Source organism: Ostrinia nubilalis, chromosome 5, assembly GCF_963855985.1.
Source record: "Ostrinia nubilalis chromosome 5, ilOstNubi1.1, whole genome shotgun sequence".
NCBI lineage: Eukaryota > Metazoa > Arthropoda > Insecta > Lepidoptera > Crambidae > Ostrinia > Ostrinia nubilalis.
Window position 1 is genome coordinate 2,851,648 of NC_087092.1, and position 20,153 is coordinate 2,871,800.

Here is a 20,153-nt window from a genome sequence, read left to right on the forward strand (position 1 = left end):
AGAGGCCCGTGACGTCAATGCGTGCATAAAAGTGCCGCACGTTGTGACGTCGTGCGGATCTTCAACGCACCATAACTATGTAATTATTTGTTAGATTGACAAATAAAAATATATGTGTCCAATATTTTTTGATATTAAACATGACGGAAGTTTTTAGGAAACTAGCCTATTCTAGGAATAAATACAGAGTCTCCTCATTGAGATTGAGACATTTCAATTTGAGATTTCCCTGGACATTGAACACAATTTGACATGGAGTTTTCAAACACTTGTAAAAATAAAAAGTAATTAAATCAAAGGCACTAAGTAGTATTGATATCAACTTCGAAGAAAATGACTGCCAAAATTACTTTCTATCCGTTCCACACGTCTGTCATGAATTATATTAATTTATATTAATAAATATTGGTCAAAGATTTTTTAAAATCGGTTCAGTAGATCCCGAGATTACCCCTTACAATTTAACAAATATACAAACACACAAACTTTACCTCTTTATAATATTAGATATAGATAGGTAATTTGAAACCCTATTTTGTTTTATTATTTTTTTTATTTTAAATATTTCACAATCCAAACTAATATTTACTGTAAGTAAATGCTAAATAGTAAATATTAGTTTGGATTGTGCAATATCCTACTAATATGTCTGGATGTTTGTTACTCTTTCACGCAAAAACTACTGAATGGATTTTGTTGAAACTTTACAGTATTATTGTTTATAACCCAGATTAACATTATGACGATATGTGGCAAATAAATTTCAATAAGTAAATATGACGTGTCTAAAAAGCGCCATCTATCGTCATTGGTTAAAATCTACAGCACTGGACATACTACGGTATGACGTTCGTAAATATTCATTCGGGGGAAGCCGTGAAACGCCATCTATCAACATGGGTAAAACGAGGTAAAACATCATATCTAACGGGGGTAAAACGAGGTCCACGCGAACGAAGTCGCGGGCGGCCGCTAGTTTATAATAGGTAGCTTTCCCTCCGCAACCTTATTGGTATTCCATGTATGTGTCTTTTAACTGATTTCTGTTAAACATTTCATGTAAAATTTGTCCAGTTATAACTTTATTTAGGTACATCTGCATCTGTAAGTAAGGATTCATGTTCTCCAGCCCAGATGCCGAGTAAACAGAATCGTCTTTCAGTGACGTGCAGCTGCCCTATATTTGACCTATTTTTTTATTATTTATTTGTGTCAGTGTGCCCTTCTAAAGAGTGTAAGACGATTGTATGTAGGTACTATTAAAATGTAATTTTAACTCATTGGTTTTGTCTCATATTTGAGGAATGTACTATGTATCATGAGTAGAGTGTTAGTTTAAAAGGATGCCAACGATTTAAATTTCAATAGGTAGACAAAATTCATAATTCTTAATTATCAAAAATGTTAGCTTTCTCCAGTAACACTGATATTATTATACTGTGACTCATCAAAGTCATCATTGTCAAAAATATTGACAAATCGCGAACTGTCACGACCAAAAAACTGACACGCGTCCGACCTCCGTAAGCGCCACCGCGCGACTGATTGAGATTGTCCAAGCCGTCATGGGCGATTTTTTCCACATTTTTAAACATAGTAACTAAATAAGACGCAATATAAAAATTTCATCCGTTAAAAGCCCTCAAGTTATTTCTGAACTTTAGTTTAGTAAAAGATTCAGAATCTCAAATCGCTTATTTTAAAAATAAAACCATAAATAGAAAACGAATAGAGGTAACTTTGGGAATTTATTCTATCGAGGCAACTTCATCAAATCGTGTTTCCATCCGTTAATAGCCCTAGAAAATATCCTCAACTATGCCCAAAAAAAATCTTAGCCTTTAATTTTACTGTTTAGTACCTCAAAAATGAAAAATGAAAACCTCATTTTCGCCATTTTCTCTGCTACCCGGCCTTAATATACTCGCATACTATCACTTATTACGATTAATTAAAGTAGGTAAATGACTGAAGCAAAACGTGCATGCAACGAACTTAGAACTAAATTATTGTACCAGCCCGCCCTATAAGTTTCAAAAAATAGTCCAGCCAAGAAAATCTCAAATAGTTCCAAATTTCGCCAAAGTACCAGGAAAACATAAATATTAAGGATATGGCGGTAGACACAATAATAAAATTTGTTTCATTGACAGATTATTTTCTGCCCCGCCCCTTTAACACACACCTTTACAATTGTCATTTCTTTATATATGTGTTTTGTCCTGTTTTAGCATTCATTCATAGTATTTTAATGTTTCCCCCATATCCTCAGCATTTCTGTGTTCCTAGTTCATTTCCGAGGACACAATGTGAGAGCAGGTTTTTGGAACTCTAACAATAAAAGTAATATCTGAGTAGATTATACCAAAATGGCGAGAGACAGAACCTTACTTTACTTTGTTTCAAAACTAGGAATTGGACACAGTCGAGGGAAAGATTCCACCGAACAACTGACACCTACTTACGACGAACTTTTAGATGCAGGTAGCCATTTATTAGAACCTAAGTATGCACTATAGAGTTCCTGATAAGACATGGAAATACATTAGTGGTCATTCTGTGAGATAATATGGTAAGTTTTTTCTTGAGTAAGTATTAAGTTTGCATGTAATTAAATAAATGGATTGGAAAATTGCAGTTCGACTTCGACTGAAGAAAAAATATACTTTTGAGATATTCTGCAATCTACGTGCATAAAACTCATTTATTTAAGCAAAATATAGGCTTTAAAAAAGCACTTTTACACAACCTTAAATACCTACGTGAAACGAACTTAGAACTAAATGATCTTACCCACTGCATCACTGCCTGGTGGAGACAGACCGATAAGTTTCAAAAAGTTGAGGTTCAGTCAAACCAACGCGATCAGCCGGCGTGCAGCGATGGCGATTAGACGTGGATATTGTTAGCTAACAAAATGTCAATGAATAGTTCGAAGTTTCACTAAAGTACCAGGAGAAGATGAATGTTAAGGGTATGGCGGTAGACACAAATTGTTTCAGTATCAGATTATTTTCCGCCCCGCCCCTTACACACACACACCTTTACAATATTGTCATTTCTTTCTACATATATGTGTTTTGTCCTGTTTTATTCATGAATTTTAATGTTTTCGTACTACCCCCATATCCTCAGCATTTATGTGTTCCTGTTTTTTCCGAGGACACAAACAATGTGAGAGCAGGTTTTTGGCAATCTAACAATAAAAGTAATCTCTGAGAAGATTATACCAAAATGGCGAGTGAAAGAACCTCACTTTCATACTTTACTGTTTCAAAACTGGGAATTGGACACAGTCGAGGGAAAGATTCCTAGCCACCGAACAACAGATACTTAAGACGAACGTTGGACGATGATGGGTCCAATGAAGATGCAGACAGCCGCGCCGCGGAGCGCGGGGCGACAGATTTAATGATTGTATGCAAGTACCGCAGTTTGTATAGAAAACACGCGCGGCACTTCACACTGACAACGCGTCCGCGCACGGGTTTTTTTTGTATGAAATCACGCGCTCCGCAGCCGCGGCGGAGCGCGGCGCAGTGTGATAACCGCCTAAACATGGAAATACCTCAGTGGTCCATTTGTTGAGATAAATGGTAAGTACTTTCTAAAGTAAGTATGAAGCAATTATGCATGTAATAAAAGAAATGGATTTGATTTTTTTTCTTTTAGTTCTAATTTATTTGGAAAATTACACAGTTCGACTTCGACTGTTTGCTTCAAACATAATATATTTTTGAGATATTCTGCAATCTATGTGTATGCGTCAGGTACGTGCAATGATCTTCTTACCCACTGCATCTATGCCTGGTGGAGACAGCCCGATAAGTTTCAAAAAGTTGGTGGATATTTTGTTAGCCAACAAAATCTCAATGAATAGTTCGAAGTTTCACTAAAGTACCAGGAGAACATGAATATTAAAGATATGGCGGTAGACACAAATTGTTTCATTAATATTTTCAGCCCCGCCCCTTACACACACATCTTTACAATTATTTTAATTGCTATTTCTTTCTATCCGTTTTGTCCTCTTATAAATACTATGAATGAATGCTAAATGTTTTCGTACTACCCCCATATCCTTAGCATTTATGTGATCCTGGTAGTTTTCCTGTAATTTATGAATTTCGAGAGCAAATAATGTGAGAGCAGAGTTTTTGGCACTTGAACAATATTGAGGCGGGCGCGCGCGCACGGGTGACTTTTTTGTCGCCGTGCAGTTGGTAATAAGATAAGTATTACCGTGCCATGGAGGTCCTATTACACTTAGAGAAACATCAGTGGTCATTCGGTGAGATTGATAAGTAAATACTTTCCATAGAAGTATGCATGTATAAAGATATGTAAATGAATTGTTCGGAGAATTGCACGGATCAACAGTACAGAAAATAAATGCTCATGTCAGAAGCGCAATGAAAACACGAACGTGACTAAGTTTGCATAGTGCCCACCGGAGCGAACGAACGTTATCTGAGGCACTGTGCCTGTGCAGCTACCCGCATCATTGTGCCCCTTGACAAACGTCGAGCGTTAGTACGAGTAGATAACTCGGAATTTCAAGGAAAACAGAATCGCAAGATTCGCAAGCCTTTGCCAGCGTAAATGTGACGGCTATTTTCAGAAAATGATTTTCTGCTGAAAAGTATTAAGATATTTGGCAACGAATTTTGGTATCTAAAATATGATGCTATTTGCTGTTGTAAGTTACGTAGGACTATTTTTAACGTCGTGTTTAAGTGTGACAAAGAAGTCAGCTAATGATGCAACTGAAAAAAACCACTTTTAATTACTAAAGTAAATAAAATGGTTACAATGCTCGCTGATCTTGTGAGTCCCAGAAGTAGGAACCTACAGTATAGTTGTATTTTAAGTTGTGTCAGCCATATTTCCAGCGCCCCTGACCCGCCTGATTAAAGGACATGCCACACTGGAAGCGGTCTACGGTCAGTGGGCCGAGTGTGAGTTTACATCAATTAAAAAATGTTTGAAAATTTTGGTTCTTTAACGTTTCCCGCTAGGGGCGCTGTACAATCAGTCATACATAATGTTATTTTTTGACAAACAATAGCTGTGCTGTGTCGTTCAAAAACCGATTAGTGTAATGTCCACCGTCCTTGGCTGGTTATCTGCACAGTGCACAGGTCGGTTCCGCTGTGAGCAACCGTGCAGGTTTTATCCAAAAGCGTGACGGTGTGTTACAGACTACAGCTCATTTGAATAACTATTTAATATAATACAATTCGAATATTTGTTGCCATGTTGTCACAATGCGCAATGCCAGCTAACGTGTGGTTTTCTATTTAAATTAATTTCAATATGAATGTCGCTCTGATACTTTTCCTAACTATAGAATAGACTACTTACCTACTGCATAAACCGGCTCTGTGATCTAGTGGTACCTAATACCACCTGACTCAAACCCAAAGGTCCCGGTTCGATTCTAGTGAGGGTTGTTTTTTTGTTCCAGCAGTTAGGCTAAGATAGGATTAGGAGCTTTGTTTCCTAATATTAGGCACTCGAACAAATGGTATAATAACATAATATCTAAAGTTGTTATTTTATTCAACCTAAATGTTATAATAATATAATTATTTAGATCACTATCTGACACAATCGAGTAATAATCTGTAGTTATTACAGTTCCATAAATTTAGTCCAATTGTCCAACATGGAACTTTTCATGACATTAGCTATGTATGAAATAGAAATGGCTTTTTAATTATACATTCAGTTCCTCGAATGACACTAAATGATAACAAACATGAAGGTCTTTTAGTAAAACAAATCACAATTACAATATTTATGCTCTGTATTGTTAATACCTAAATAAACTACTGCTAGTTTTCTTCAATTTTTATTTTCTGAGTATTCTGAGGGAAATAGCAATAAAACCAGCCTACTTCATTGTACTCAAAGTCTATCCAGCCCTGATCTTGACAAAAACTTCAAAATCTTATTAATTACTGAGCAAGTCCTCGGAAGTCCATACATAGCGAACTTTTGCAACTGTTTTCAGTCCTTAACTCTTAACAAGACAATCAAACTTCAACACAAGAATTTCAGCAATGCGATGCTGAAGACCAACTTTAAAGTTTTGACATGAAAAATCATAAGCTTAAGCGACAAAATACGCATGTATTGCACACATAAAGTATGATTTCAGATAGCATTTAAATTTTACGTGAATACCTAGTTTCAAACGTAAAATCACTACCTACTTTCAGTTGGCGCTAACGTGTCTGTAACTTCAGAACAAGAACGCATGGGTTACTTACAGAGAGAGCTATGCTAAAGAGAAGAAATACACAATTTAATAATCATATTCACTGTATAATTTAAAAAGTCTATGCAATTTGAAAACTAACCTACGATATTCAGACTAGTTGCTGTGATGGCATTGAAAATGTTTGTGATGTTTAGTATTTATGAAACATCACTTAATTCACGTAACACGTTGTTCACACGTCAAATATCTTCCTTTCTCTTGAAGTTGAGGTCTGAAAACAAGTGGATTTATGTTAAAAAGCTAGTTAATGAAGACTTTTATTCCTAAGAAAATGAGAAGAAAATATTTATCGGAAACTTCAGGAAATACGTTTAGATAATGTGGTGACTAAATGGCAATCATTAATCATTTTATTCGTCATAATAGTCCACATGCATAACATGATAATGAACCTTGACGTCTGAATGCGCAAACGCACAAGTAAATCAATCAAAACTTGGCTCACTTACATAACAATTATGCTACTATGTATTATTAGAAAAACATAAAACGCGAGATTTTACTGGATCATCATCGTATGTCTATCACCAAAATCCTCCCCAGGGTAAAAAATGCGTACCTCTTGCGCAAAAAAGACCTAAGTAACATCAAAAACAGTAATTAAAAAAAGTTTAATTAGTTATTAGTAAAGAACTCGCACACACAACTCAACACACACCACAGGTTAAAAATAAAACGAATACAATACAGTTAAAACATTTATTAAAATAATTAAAAATAAATAATTTTGTCATGACAGTCGTTACCTCAAAAAATCACAGACACCTTTGAAAAAATATAAACAACATATCAATTTGTTCAAACGAATCAGTTTGATAAGTGGTAGATAAAATTTTAACAGCCAATTTGAGTACAGAGAAATGTCGTTAATTTAGACCTGAAATCTAATAACGAACTAAATCAATTCGATAAGCTAGGCAATAACAATAAAACAATGGAATGACGTCAAAACAGTAACCACTCTGTTAATAGTTTTCAATCTTACGTTATTTGAAAAAATATTTTACGATCGGCCATTTGTTGATTAAGGCCCGACTTCTCATTCGCCAGATAACTTTTATCTGGAGGATACAATTGACTTTTTCAAACATTTATACATACAAACGATCATTATGCACTATTCTAGAAATAAAAATTGTCTGACAATTGAAAAACTGGCTTTTTAAGTAAAATCTCTATTCCAGTCTCCAGTCAATTCTATTCTGCTTAAATTGATACATGAATCTAACTATTTAGTAAGATTTATTTAGAAAAATTGAAAACGACATAAAAATGTACCTACTATTAGTTGTGGTTTTAGTTGGAGTTGAAAAATATACAAAAAATATTAAAAACTCCTACTCTGTCTACTCTATCATGATCATCTACCATAACTGTTTAACAAACTGTTTGTTTTGTCAGTTTAAATTTTTCTAAACAAACCTACTAAAATAATAATAAATAAAATACCTACAAACAACTAAGTTCACATTGGCAATAAAGGGCAATATTCTTCAAAAAATAACATCGAGACCTGGGGCATATAATAACGGAGAGCACATTGCCACTTAGGTTGGCTTGGTTATACAATTTTGCAAAAATCAAATTATGCTTTTTTATACAGTGGACATTTGGACAAACTATATTTCGGTTGCATTATAACAAATTACAAATACATAATGTAGTGTTCAGCTAATTTTACTGCGTCTCTTGTTTGTAAATTTTAAAGTTAATGTAAATTTTAAAGAGTTAATAAGGGGCTAAGTCCAACCAAAGCGCGAGTGCATCTTGTATATCAACAAGTTAAAACGTAGAGTAAAAATATACATACGAGGGGCGGCTGAAAAGTTTTGAGCCTAAGGTATTAAAAATGCCGATAGAAAAATATAAAAAATATATTTTTCTATTTAATCTTCCTCTACTACAACGCACTTCTTACATTTGTGTAAAAGAGCTTTTATCCCACTGAAAAAAAATTCGCAAACTTTGCCTTCGAAATGATCCTCTAACGACGCCTTCATTTCTTTTTCACTCAAAAACTTCGTTCCTGGAGGTCCTTTTTCCAAATTGAGAATTAGAAAAAAAAGCTAAGGATTTAGACTAAACTGTGTGGTAGGTGATTAATTTCTTGAAATCCAGGTTTACCCGGGGCAAGCCTTGCAACATGCGCGGTGTGCACGGGCGAATTGTCTGGCAATAACAGATTTTATTTCGCCAGTTTACCTCTTATTATTTTGACAACCACTTGACGCACTCTTATCAACAGTACAGTAAAATAATCCCCGTTTATTGTAGTTTTTTTTAAGTAGGTAGTCAATGAATAAAATTCCTCCACAATCCCAAAAATAGTGGCTATGAGCTTGGGTGTCGATCGCTCCACTTTGAATTTCCGCGGCGGTGTTTTCCCTTTTCAATCCATTGCATTGACTCTTGTTTTGACTCTAAATCGTACTGCTGAATTTATTATTTATCAATAGTGACAATGTGAGAAAAAAATTTGTTAGGATTATGGCCAAAGATGTCCTAAAACTCCTGCGAAGTTGTGACTCGACGCTGTTTGTCGAGTGGCGTGAGCATTTTTGACACCTATCGCGCACACCCCTTTTTCATGTGCAAATGAGTATGAAAAATATTGCCGATACGTTCCTTGCTAATGCCTATGGCTTCAGCTATCTGTCACAGCTTAATTCGCGGATCTCTAGAGCAAGATTCTTTAACTTTTCATTATTTTATTCGTTAATGGCGAAATCTGGCCGCCCTGACTTGCGGTCATCTTTTAGCGACTCCCTGCCATGATCGAATTATCGGATTCAATCTTTCATGGTGGCAAATGAAGGCCGAGACTCCCCATAAACTGTTGACATCTCTTCAAATATTACCGTCAGCGTTTTGTTCTTCTTTGTGAGGCATTTTATGACAACAGTGTACTTCAATTTCGTACATTGCGCGGATGACTGAGACATGATGATGTTTACGGATTAATTACTAAAAGCGTGATGGTGCTAATAAAATGAAACTTTGTACATATACTAAGGAGGTTATTGGAAAATTAATAAAATTTAGTGCGAGTCAATAATAACACTTGAAGATACTTAGGCTCAAAACTTTTCAGCCGCCCCTCGTATTTTGTTATTGACATTAGATGGCCTTGCTAAGAGTCTTTGTGCACATAAATACTGGAAAATATTAAAATCGATAGTTTCAAAAGACCATTCAGTTGAGGTTCATACCTCATTGTTATTATGGAAGAGCAGAAGAATTAATTGAGATTTGAGATGCTAATCATTTTTGTGGTGAACTTACAATACTTCATTTCACAAACTTTAACTATAGAAATAATGATGTAAATCAGCTAATAATACTTGACATTGTGTAAAAAGAAGCAGAAGAAAAATTTGTGACACTTAAAATTTTGTGAAGAGTTAAGAAAGTAAAAAAGATTATTCTTAGAAAAGTATTACAATTACTTGAATCTTTACAAACAATTGTTTGCCAAAACGCAAAGATTACTACCGATATAGAGCATATTTGATGCAATGTCAGATATCAATCGTAACATTGGAATGTAGCCAATAGTATTTGGATTAACTTCAATGTTTTAGCACTTAGTAACAACCTTGGGTGTTAAAAAGAACTGTATACAAAATGTACAAAAATTGTATTGATAAAATAAAATAAAAACAATAAAACAGTTCTAACAATATTAATTTCTCTATTGCACTTTGTTTATGATTGTATATTTTATGAGTAGTTAAAAATTAAAATGTAAAAAAACTTAAAAAAATACGAGAACCTAGCCGTTACTGAAACGGAAAATACAACCACGAAAGGTAAAATAGGACTTCTCTTCAGTCAATAAATTCAAGCAGACCTTAGCATACCACCAAAAAAATATTTAAGACTAAACACTTAAACAAGGTAAAGGTGAAAACAGGTGGATCATTATTATGCGTATTCTTTAGAATCAATAGTTATTTAAACAGATTGACGAATCCGGTTGATTAAGGTGGAATTGTGTAAAGTCAGGGATACCCAAACTATGCGTCGAAGCGCTTGGGGCTTTGCGGATCTATCCAAAGGGCGTCATTCGTGAGGCGATTGAAAATAAACGGTAGATAAAGAGACGAGATTGCCATTTTCTAAACTTAAGCCCCCTTTTGAGAAGCTATGCTCAGAATAGCTAGCACATCCTTCTCATTAATTGCCATTCAATAAAGTAAAATAAATCTTTCTTTATTTTCATTCTTGTTATGTTGTGTTCAAAAAAATTACAAATTCCCAAGGACGTCACAGTAAAAAAAATTTTGGGAAGCCCTGGCATAAGTAAGTACTTATTAACGAAACCTTAATTAAGCTAGCTCATGCGGCTTATGTCATTACCGGTTTCAGATCATCCTATAGTCTGTTATTACACCAACATCAAAAACGTCAAATACGGCAGATAAAACATATTTCTAATAAATACTTAAATATACTACAATACTTCATTAGGTATCTGTAAACCGATTCCAAATTGCTTGATAAAATTTTCTTCTGTATGCGTTTAAAAACTTCAATATCACTTTTCAGTTGGCATCAGAGTTAAGTTAAAAATCAAAGTTTCACGTTTACCTTGATAAATACATTTTACAAACAATCAATAAGCTCACACGTCACTGGGTTCAATAAATATCTTGTTGTGATGATGATCAGCAACACTAGCACTAAGTTAACTAACCTCTAAAAGGATCTAGGAAGTTAAGAATAACTAATAATAGTAGAAGCTAAACTCCTCATCATGTGGTGAACACGTCATAAGTTCATGATAATAAGGTACAAAACATATTTAAAGGTAAAAAAATAACTACTCGACTTTGTTTTCGTCTCCAGTGGAGACAAAAGGTTGAGAGGTTCAATACTTCTGTACGAACTACGAACCTCTCTTTGTCACAATGATTTTGTCTGGAAGAATTTTGATATGACCTTTTTTAAAACGGCCAACTCATTCATTTTAAAGGAACTAAGGAAAAACTTAGTGATTCCGGTTATTGTTTTTTCGGGTCTCCTATTGAATTAAATTAAACGAGTTCCCCTTCTACGCTTATTAGTAATTCTTATGCTAGGACCCAGTTAGGATCAATAAATTGACCGTACTTTGCTTGCGACTTAAGTTTTGTACATTGTACCGCAGAAGAAGATTCGGTTTCCTTCTAACTCCCTAACCGCGGTTTAGATCCTCCAGAACTGCAGTCTTTCTTCGGGTTCGCCATCTTATCTAGCGCCGGGATACCTCCGAACGTGTTTTGCCTGGTGTTTGTCTGTTTGTTGGAGCTGTGTACGAAAATTTTGAACATTTAGTAGCTGCCAAAAGGTATGAATGTGTTATGTCATGTGCAAGTCGTGCAATAGCGCGGCAGTGAAATGTGCAAGTGCTATTTGTGCAAACGTTATGATTTGCGAAAATGACACCCATTAAAAAGACATAAAAAGCGATTATAGAAACCAATCAAGCTGGCTCGGAAAGTATTGCTGTACAGTACCTAAAGGCAAATTGCCCTGTTGTTTTACTGATAGCAAGATTGTCAATTTGCGTGTGCGGGGAATGCCTAACTGTTGTAAAAAAAACATTCTGTAAAGTGATTTTCCTTATAGACTTTTGGAAAGTCTACTTACTTCTAAAAGTCAATCGGATACATGCAATATTTAATAAATGTCTATGTTTAGATGTAAAGCAGTGAAGGTTAATCTAGCTAGTCCCAAACTATTTTTATCACGAAGTTGCTGTCTTTCTTTCCTGTATCTGTGTGTGTACAAGTTATACAACCTGACCAAATGATGATGCAAATAAAATGCAATTCTGAGGAAATTTATCTAATTTTATCATACGTGCGATCGTTATCTCCGGTATTAACTAGCGATTTGTATGAATTCATTAATATCCGATGATAAGGCACTGGCAAAAACCCGCAGTATCGTATTTTTTGATTGACTACGTGACTCTAGCATAGAGCAAAAATGTTGTCATCTCTAGCTACGCGATCAAGCAATTACACATAGTAGGTATCAAGATTTTGTAGACAGTTTAGAAACATCCCCTATCTTCTGGCTTGGTTATGTTCAGATTCACCAATGCGCTTCTTTCAAGTGAAGTCGGTTAAAAAAAGAAAGATAAACGTTCGAAACTTTTTAAAGTCTGTAGTTTGTGCGAAACGTGTCAAACAAATCTTTTAGCAACTTTCTACTGCCGCAAACATGTTTCATCATCCTTGCATAACAGTGATGCTTGAGAGCGGCGCGTTAACCTACACGTCATAATTATAGTTCCAAAATACTGAACTGTCCTATGCATGACATTGACAGTGGGGCGCCACCGTCAATACCGGATCGCTGGTTCCGATTTTTGCCATGTTGGAAACCATATAGTTGAACGATGGTAGCGCCCCCCTGTCATTGAGTTTGGCGGGACAGTTCAGCGTGGGTCATCTATATGTCTGTCTACTGAGTCAGACACTCGGAACTCAAAATAATACGTCATGACTTCGAGGGCTAACGTGACTTTCAAAGCGTAGCTTAGCTTATTGGTGACTCAAGGAATCTGTATTGCAATAACAAATATTTTTTCACAAAAAATATAGCTTTAGAGTAAACAGAATTATAGTTAAGAGACTAACAAATAAACATACGTAAACATGTCACTTTCTTGACTTCGAGTATAAATCACTCAATTAAACCCGCTAGTCGCAGCTGGTTTTGGCGCCCAGGAAAATCATGTAATCAATCAGTCATGAATCCAAAAAAGCCAGTTCTAATCTTAATGAGATAACTAGGTTATTAAAAACGCATGTGACGTTATTTGTTTTATCAAGCAACGCCCTATTAAATTGAATATCATGACCAGAAATACGTGGTAACTCGAACGTCGACTAATCAGTGAAGTAATTCAACCTCACTAGGTCTATGTTGCTGTGATTGTACTTTTATAACGGCTAAAATATTGCGGGACGAAAGAGACTAATTGATGAAATCATAATGCTGAATTAGACTGACGTTTTCCTCTATTTTATAGTTGAAATGGAATGCGAAAGTTTAAAATCTTATATTGGCTGACATGATGATAATAAAGACAATTTGTTTACGAAGTTTTACGCGATTAATCAACAGTTAGAGAATAGATACAAAGTAAGACAAAGCATTGAAGCAAACACAGATCCATCACCGAAAGACAATGATCACAAACAATCATGTTGTGAAACAGAAACAGAAATCAACACTTGGCTAACTGTTATTGGTTTGGAGATCTTCGACAGTTACGTTTATTGTTTACTTTTTAGTTTTCAGTTTGCGATTTGAAAATTCGCATCAATTATTGCTACTTTACACTGTAGGAAATGACTGTTAAGAAACCTTATGAAAGCTTAGGTTGGTGTGAAAATTATGACGATGGTAAGAGTGAGAAGCGAAGATCTGTTATTGCTAAGATAGATCATAGAAGTGGTAGCACGAGTTCTAACAGCAGCAAGTTCTCAAGAACTTTCCTAAATGGTGATTTTTGGCTCACCGGCTCGATTAGACCCCGGCCGAATAATTCAGTACCGACATATTGCTTCGAATCACAATCGAGAATCCAATATTTGTAATTGATTAGACAAAACTGATGTTAATTTTTAAGTAGATCTTATCAGTTTCTATAGATCCAAAAAACAGGTAATTTTTTTTACCCAATCAAGATATTTCATTAACAAAATCAGGTTTGTCATTGCTTTCTATTTTTGTAACTATTGTAATAAGAATAAGGAAAATGGCAAGCACCCAACAAAACACAAAATACGTGTATTTAAATGAGCAAACCAATTTAGTAACCACCCATTAGTATGTAATTATATGAACCTGTTTCACATCAACATATGCATTGGCACGTTAAGACATTGGTCTTAATCTAGCACAGTTACAGTAAAATGAATTCTTATGAAATTATGAAGCTTTAAAATGATAAATTAATGTCTGGCTGTGGATATGAAACAGGCCTAGGTTAGCAGAATTTTAATGTGCAGGTGCAAATAAAAAAAAACAAGAAGTGGTCTCACCTGAGCATTATCCTGAAGTTCTCCAGCTCTCTTATGCTATTTGATAATCTAGCAAATGCATTAAACAGCGCTACAATCTCTGTTCTCTGCAGCCGCTGCACTCTATTCTTCAGTGGGAACTCTCCCTGCTCAAGGTCACCTTCAGGGTTGTCCCATCTGGCTGAGAACAGTATCTTTAGGGCAGTCCCAAGCCCTTGAGTCTGCAGCTTGCCCCACAATTTGCATTTATCGCAACCCACACAATCCATAATCCTTGATATGTTCCAGAAATGCTCTCGGAACTCCTCTTTCAATTTAGCAGCCTGACTGCCTCCGCTGAACATCGAAGACTCATTGAAATGATCTGGAAAACTGTATATGACACCGAGCATGTTTTTAATTGCCTGCCGGGTTTCCTCATCTTCAGTAGGGTTGCCTGTGAAATACTCTTCTTTCTCTAAATATGGACCAGCTTTAGCCAGGGCACGCATCTCCAACAAATAAACAAAGTAGATATTTTTGAGCCAATTGGGTCCTTCCCCAAATGTTTGCGAGGGATCAAAACGTCTTTGGAACTCTTCTACGTTAGGACCCCACTCTCCTTCTGGCGGTGCAGCAAATCCAACACTTTTTTCAGAGAGCAAATACTTGGAGCACAAATGAATATTAATACTTGTGTGCATACCTGATATAGCTCTGTAGAATACTCTTTTCTCCAGGCACATGTTGCTCAGATCAGTACTTAGAACATAAGGGAAAGATTCATACGGATTCAATTTGGGACGGAAGCAATTCTCTTGATAGATGCTCCTCCAGATTCTGTGAGCTGAGGGACCTTTGTAGCCAGTGTACCTCTCAGGATTCAAAGACAGATCAACATAGTCAGCATCAGCATCTCTGTCATCGTTTCCACAGAACTTCTCTAAGGCATCATCATGGGCTTTCCACTTAGCAATTTCATATTGACTGGCTGCACTTATAGTCATGTTCAAATAGCCTAGGTCCAAGTCTAGATCTGGATCGTTGCTGCACCCTGACTGCGCTTCCTTGGTATACTTGACGGCCGGCGCCTCATCTTCGTGCTCGTTTTCGTATCCATTTGCATATCCAGGCACACTCTCTTTGGAGCATGTTTTGATGTGGCAATACTTGATAGCGCACCTGCTATCGTCCGCCCAGAAAGGGCATTCTTTTTTCAAATTGACCTTGTAGAAACGGAAGTAGTCCTTGCTGACGAGGCTCTGGATGCGTGGGAAGATCTTTACGTTATTGAAGTAGTCTATGGTATCGACGTTGCACGAGCAGTCGCCCAAGGCCCCGTGCAGGGCTTCGAAGCACACGTTGCTATCGCAAGGCTTTGTTTCATACAACTCCGTGTCGTAACCCACGGCCTGCACTATCGCGAGAGCGAAAATTATAAACACAACACAATATTTTTTGTAAGCCATTTCGGGTATGGCTACGGCCATGGCATATGTACTTATAGGAATATCGAAATCAGATCAGTTCTCTCACAGCACATTTAGAACCGTTGTTATTCACGATACACAATGGAGTGAAAGTAGGATTTTAATTCACCGAAAAGGAAGCAAGAGGCCGACGTGCTTCAACAAACGTATGATCATCGAAATATGACATGAGCTGTCAACAGTGTCAACGTCATGAACATGTCTCCAACTTCCTCATTGGCCCTAGAGCAATTCCAAGTATACCATCAATAAAAGCCTAATTAGAGTCATCAAACCTCTCAGTCATTCAATTAGAGCCATTAGAACTTCATAACTATGAGTTGTTTTCTATGTGTAAGCTGAGGACACGTGTCTCCAGCTGACACATCTGTATCTTCGTAAATATTTATGCTACGATAATGTATTATACCTCAACAATTACAGTCGAATCCAAATAGTAGGCTTTCCACTTTTCAAGACTTTAGCTCAAATACTGTTAAAACCAAGATCAAAAAACTATGTGCGAGCTGGAGTACCGTGTCTCCAGCTTACACATCTGTATCTTCGTAAATATTTAAGCTACATCAATGTTTTATATCTCATAAATTAAAGTCGAATAAAAAAACCCGACTTCAATTCTTTCAAAGCTTTATTTCGAACCGTTTTCGAACTACGAACCGATACGTATGTGTAAGCTGGTGACACGTAACACACGGTGGATTATTAAAACCGTATAAGTTAGAGTTGCGTTTTAAAGATCAAATAATTCGTTATAATTAAAGTACACACGAGACATAATTTCAAATCTCTAGGCCTCTTAGTTTCAGAATTAAAAGCCAAAAACTATTTTCCCGCCAAATAATTCAAATAATATGGGTCGACTGCGACGTTGCCGTTCCGTGCGTCCACTAGAGCAGTCGAATTTGAACCTAAAAACTAGTACCGTTTGAATCATTTTTATTTGTAGTTTAAATCATTTAATTTCGATTATAAGAATTTTAGACTAGGAGCCGGCTGATTTCTGTATTAAGTACCTAATCTATATATATAAAAATGAAACCCGTTTCGCGTTGTCACGGCATCACGTGTGAACGGCTGAACCGATTTCGATAATTCTTTTTTTTTTAATGTTTGTGGAAGTCCAAGGATGGTTCTTACGGAAAAAAATATTAAGAAAATCTCTACGCTAAGGCGGTACGAAGTTCGCCGGGTCAGCTAGTAACCTATAAAATATTTTGATAATAAGTTTTTATTTTGATCACAATGTTTTATTTAATCGAGGCAAAAACATTGCATCTATACTAATATTATAAATGTGAAAGTAACTTTGTCTTGCTTTCACGCCTAAACCACTGAACCGATTTTAATGAAATTTGGCATAGAGATGGTTGAGTCCCGGGAAAGGACGTAGGATAGATTTTATCCCAGTTTTTGAAATATGATAAAGATTTTCATCATTATCATATCATCTAAAAATGATAAATAACTTGAAAAAATCGAGTATTCGGGTAGCCCTAGTGATACTCTACCTCTGGGCTTCGGCTTGACAGTACTTTTTGGGAAACCTTGTACAGGTGAACAATGGTGGCGCCCCCTATCAATGTGTTTGGTGGGACAGTTCAGTTTAGTGGGTCTTTTATAGCTGAGACGGTTCATTGTTCAATACAATCAATTCTTTCCTCTCTATTATTTTAGGTGCCTTATGTACGTATAGATTACGCACATTCTTTTTATATGAACGTAAGGGTGGGATTTAGGGGGTCACAAAACCGGTTTTACCGAAACCGAAAAAAAAACTGTATTCAGACATGGCAAAACCAGGTTATTCTTGGAAATATAATAGCTAGAATGAAATACTAAAATAACAATCAAAAACGTTTTTATTCAGCTCGATTATTATCACAGATCAATTAACATTTTTAATAATTAAGGTAGATACACTTTACTAGAAATCCGATGATCTACGTTCTTGTCGGGTATCACTAATGAAATAAAATTCCTACTTCATAAAACTAATTAATCAGGTAAATTATTTATCACAGATCGATCAACTTTTAATAACCTAGGTAGGGTAAGGTGGGGCACAATGTTACACGGGGTACAATGTTACAATGCATATTTCTCCGTCCCTTTCTATTAGTTGTATGATGTTGGTATACACGTTTGTCAAGCTCATAAGCAGTGTTGCCAGAAGGTTACTTTTGTAACCTTTTAGGTTACTTTTGAACTGCATTGGTTACTTTTAGGTTACACTAATGACAAGGTTACTTTTAGGTGATTTTTCAGAAATTGTAGAATTAACTTTTACAGGTTATTCAGTAAAAAATATTAATAGTGTCAATTTAAAAATTATGTCATAAACTGCATTTAAACATGAATGTGATTTATTATTTGTTAAAAAAAATGAGTTTTAGCGAATGTTTTTCGATAATAAAACGCAAATCCAGGAAACGTTTTTATACGACCGGTCACTTTTCGGTCTTCATGGAATGGTTAAAATTTCGTATTTAGGTAAAAGATAGAATAGATAGATTGATGATCAATTGTATTCATTTTCGCACTTCGCATTCCGCACCCCCCCCCCCCCCCCCCCGTATGAAGGTTACTTTTTATTCAAAAAGGTTACATTTTTTTATATAAGGTGTTATTTTTTATACTGATCATACTTTACCAACGCATCTAATAAAATCATACAAATACAACCCAAGTGTTTTTAAAAAAAAATTCAGGCTAGATTTCGAGTAAAACGACAAAGAATGTTTCGAAAAAAATAAAAAATAAATCATCCTTTGAGCGCGGTGAGTATTCGTTTACGCACTATCGTAGTAGCCGGCCGAGGGCAACGACCGCTGCCACGTGCCGCGCCGCGTGAGTCGGCCATATTGATATCGTCATAGTCGCTCCGCGCCCACAGCCCGCGCCGAGCCGCCGATCGGCATGCGGGAGCGCAACAACATAAACAATCGTCCCAGTCAGTCCAATGTTGTGCCCAAACGTATTACAGTGTGTGTGCGAGTTATTACAATGCCGCGCTTGATAAATAACAAAACGCAGGTGAAATTATGTTTCGGGCACACTAACTGGCCGACGAGAAACATTGACGAGTCGAAAACCTTCGTCACACCTTGCTTGTTTGTAGCCGCGCAGCGCTTCAGGGAGCGCAGCCGTATCCTGACTTGACGAGATCCCGCGCGCTTCGAGGACGAAGTTCTGGATTTCAATTTCAATTACCGGCACAGTGCTGGCGGTACCCAGATGCGAGCGCCGCAGACGGCGGCTTTTGCGTAAAAATACGGAATGCCTTATCAAGGAGTTGTTGCCAGAGGGCCACGACCGCGACCGAGTTCTATCGATGGATATTGCGGAAGTCTACGTAGGTACATACCAACAGTGTGATTTGGACAGATGAGTGCTAGTTTACGCGAAAGGGACTTTTTCCGTAAAAAAGTTAGTGCGCGAATTGTGAATACAACATCCGACGTGGTGTCTAGTGAACAGCAAGCAAGTGTGCAGCCCGGAAGCATTACCTCAATTCGATCGTGGCTAGATTAGACAGTGCAAGACAGTGTTTACGTGAACATTCAACAAAGGCTTGACGTTCAAAATGTATTGTGATTAGTGTAATAATAACCTAGGAACTTTAAATAACAACATTCAAAATAGGTAAATGTGTGAATAAGTAAAATCAATGAATCTAAAGTGTGATGGCAAATCATAATTTAGGAATTAAAACCAGGAAAATTGATCAGTGAGTTTTATTTACAACACCTATTCATATTCAATATTAGGGTGCATTTCCACTGACGCGAAGCGAAGTAGTAATAGGTATGTACCTATCAATTTTTTATTTCGTCTCTAAATAAATTGCGTAGGCATTACGAAACCGTAGATATTGAATTCCAATTTCTATCCTTTTTTAAATTTCTAGTTTAACGCGGATGATTCGCCTCGGTTCGTTGGAAAAGTCCCCCGCTATTACACTAATGAAAATACACTTATTTACCTACTTTGTGGCTAGATTTTGTTTCTCCCAGCGCATAGTACTTATTAACATGACGTAACATCGTACATACTCACGAGTGATAATTTTTGGTAACGTAGGTTTAGTGTAATCTAACCTTTATGTGTGTGAACGTTGAATGAACGCGCGCGGCAATTGTTCGTACTCGTATGAATGAAATGAGTAAAGAAAGAGAGAGAGGCAGTGAGTGAAGACAGGATGGTTGTAAAAATAATATCTTTTTTTTGTTAGGAAAAGTAAAAACAAAAACTAGCCTGAATTTTTTTTTAAAAACACTTGGGTTGTATTTGTATGATTTTATTAGATGCGTTGGTAAAGTATGATCAGTATAAAAAATAACACCTTATATTTCTGGTAACTTCTGACAAGACCCGACT

The 20,153-nt window shown here is 36.3% G+C and overlaps 1 protein-coding gene across 2 annotated transcripts; it reads right to left on the minus strand.

The window, feature by feature from the left end:
- Positions 1 to 6,309: 6,309 nt before the first annotated feature.
- On the minus strand, positions 6,310 to 15,942 carry LOC135071663 (ero1-like protein). 2 transcript variants are annotated; one of them, XM_063965431.1, is made up of 2 exons: positions 14,329 to 15,942; positions 6,310 to 6,497 (listed from the first exon to the last, which is right to left on the minus strand). In XM_063965431.1, the coding sequence occupies exons 1-2, from the start codon at positions 15,774 to 15,776 to the stop codon at positions 6,443 to 6,445; spliced, it is 1,503 nt and encodes a 500-aa protein (XP_063821501.1). In that variant the 5' UTR covers positions 15,777 to 15,942; the 3' UTR covers positions 6,310 to 6,442. The 2 variants fall into 2 exon arrangements, with proteins under 2 accessions (XP_063821501.1, XP_063821500.1); XM_063965430.1 differs by lacking the exon at positions 6,310 to 6,497 and adding an exon at positions 6,972 to 11,575.
- Positions 15,943 to 20,153: the final 4,211 nt, after the last annotated feature.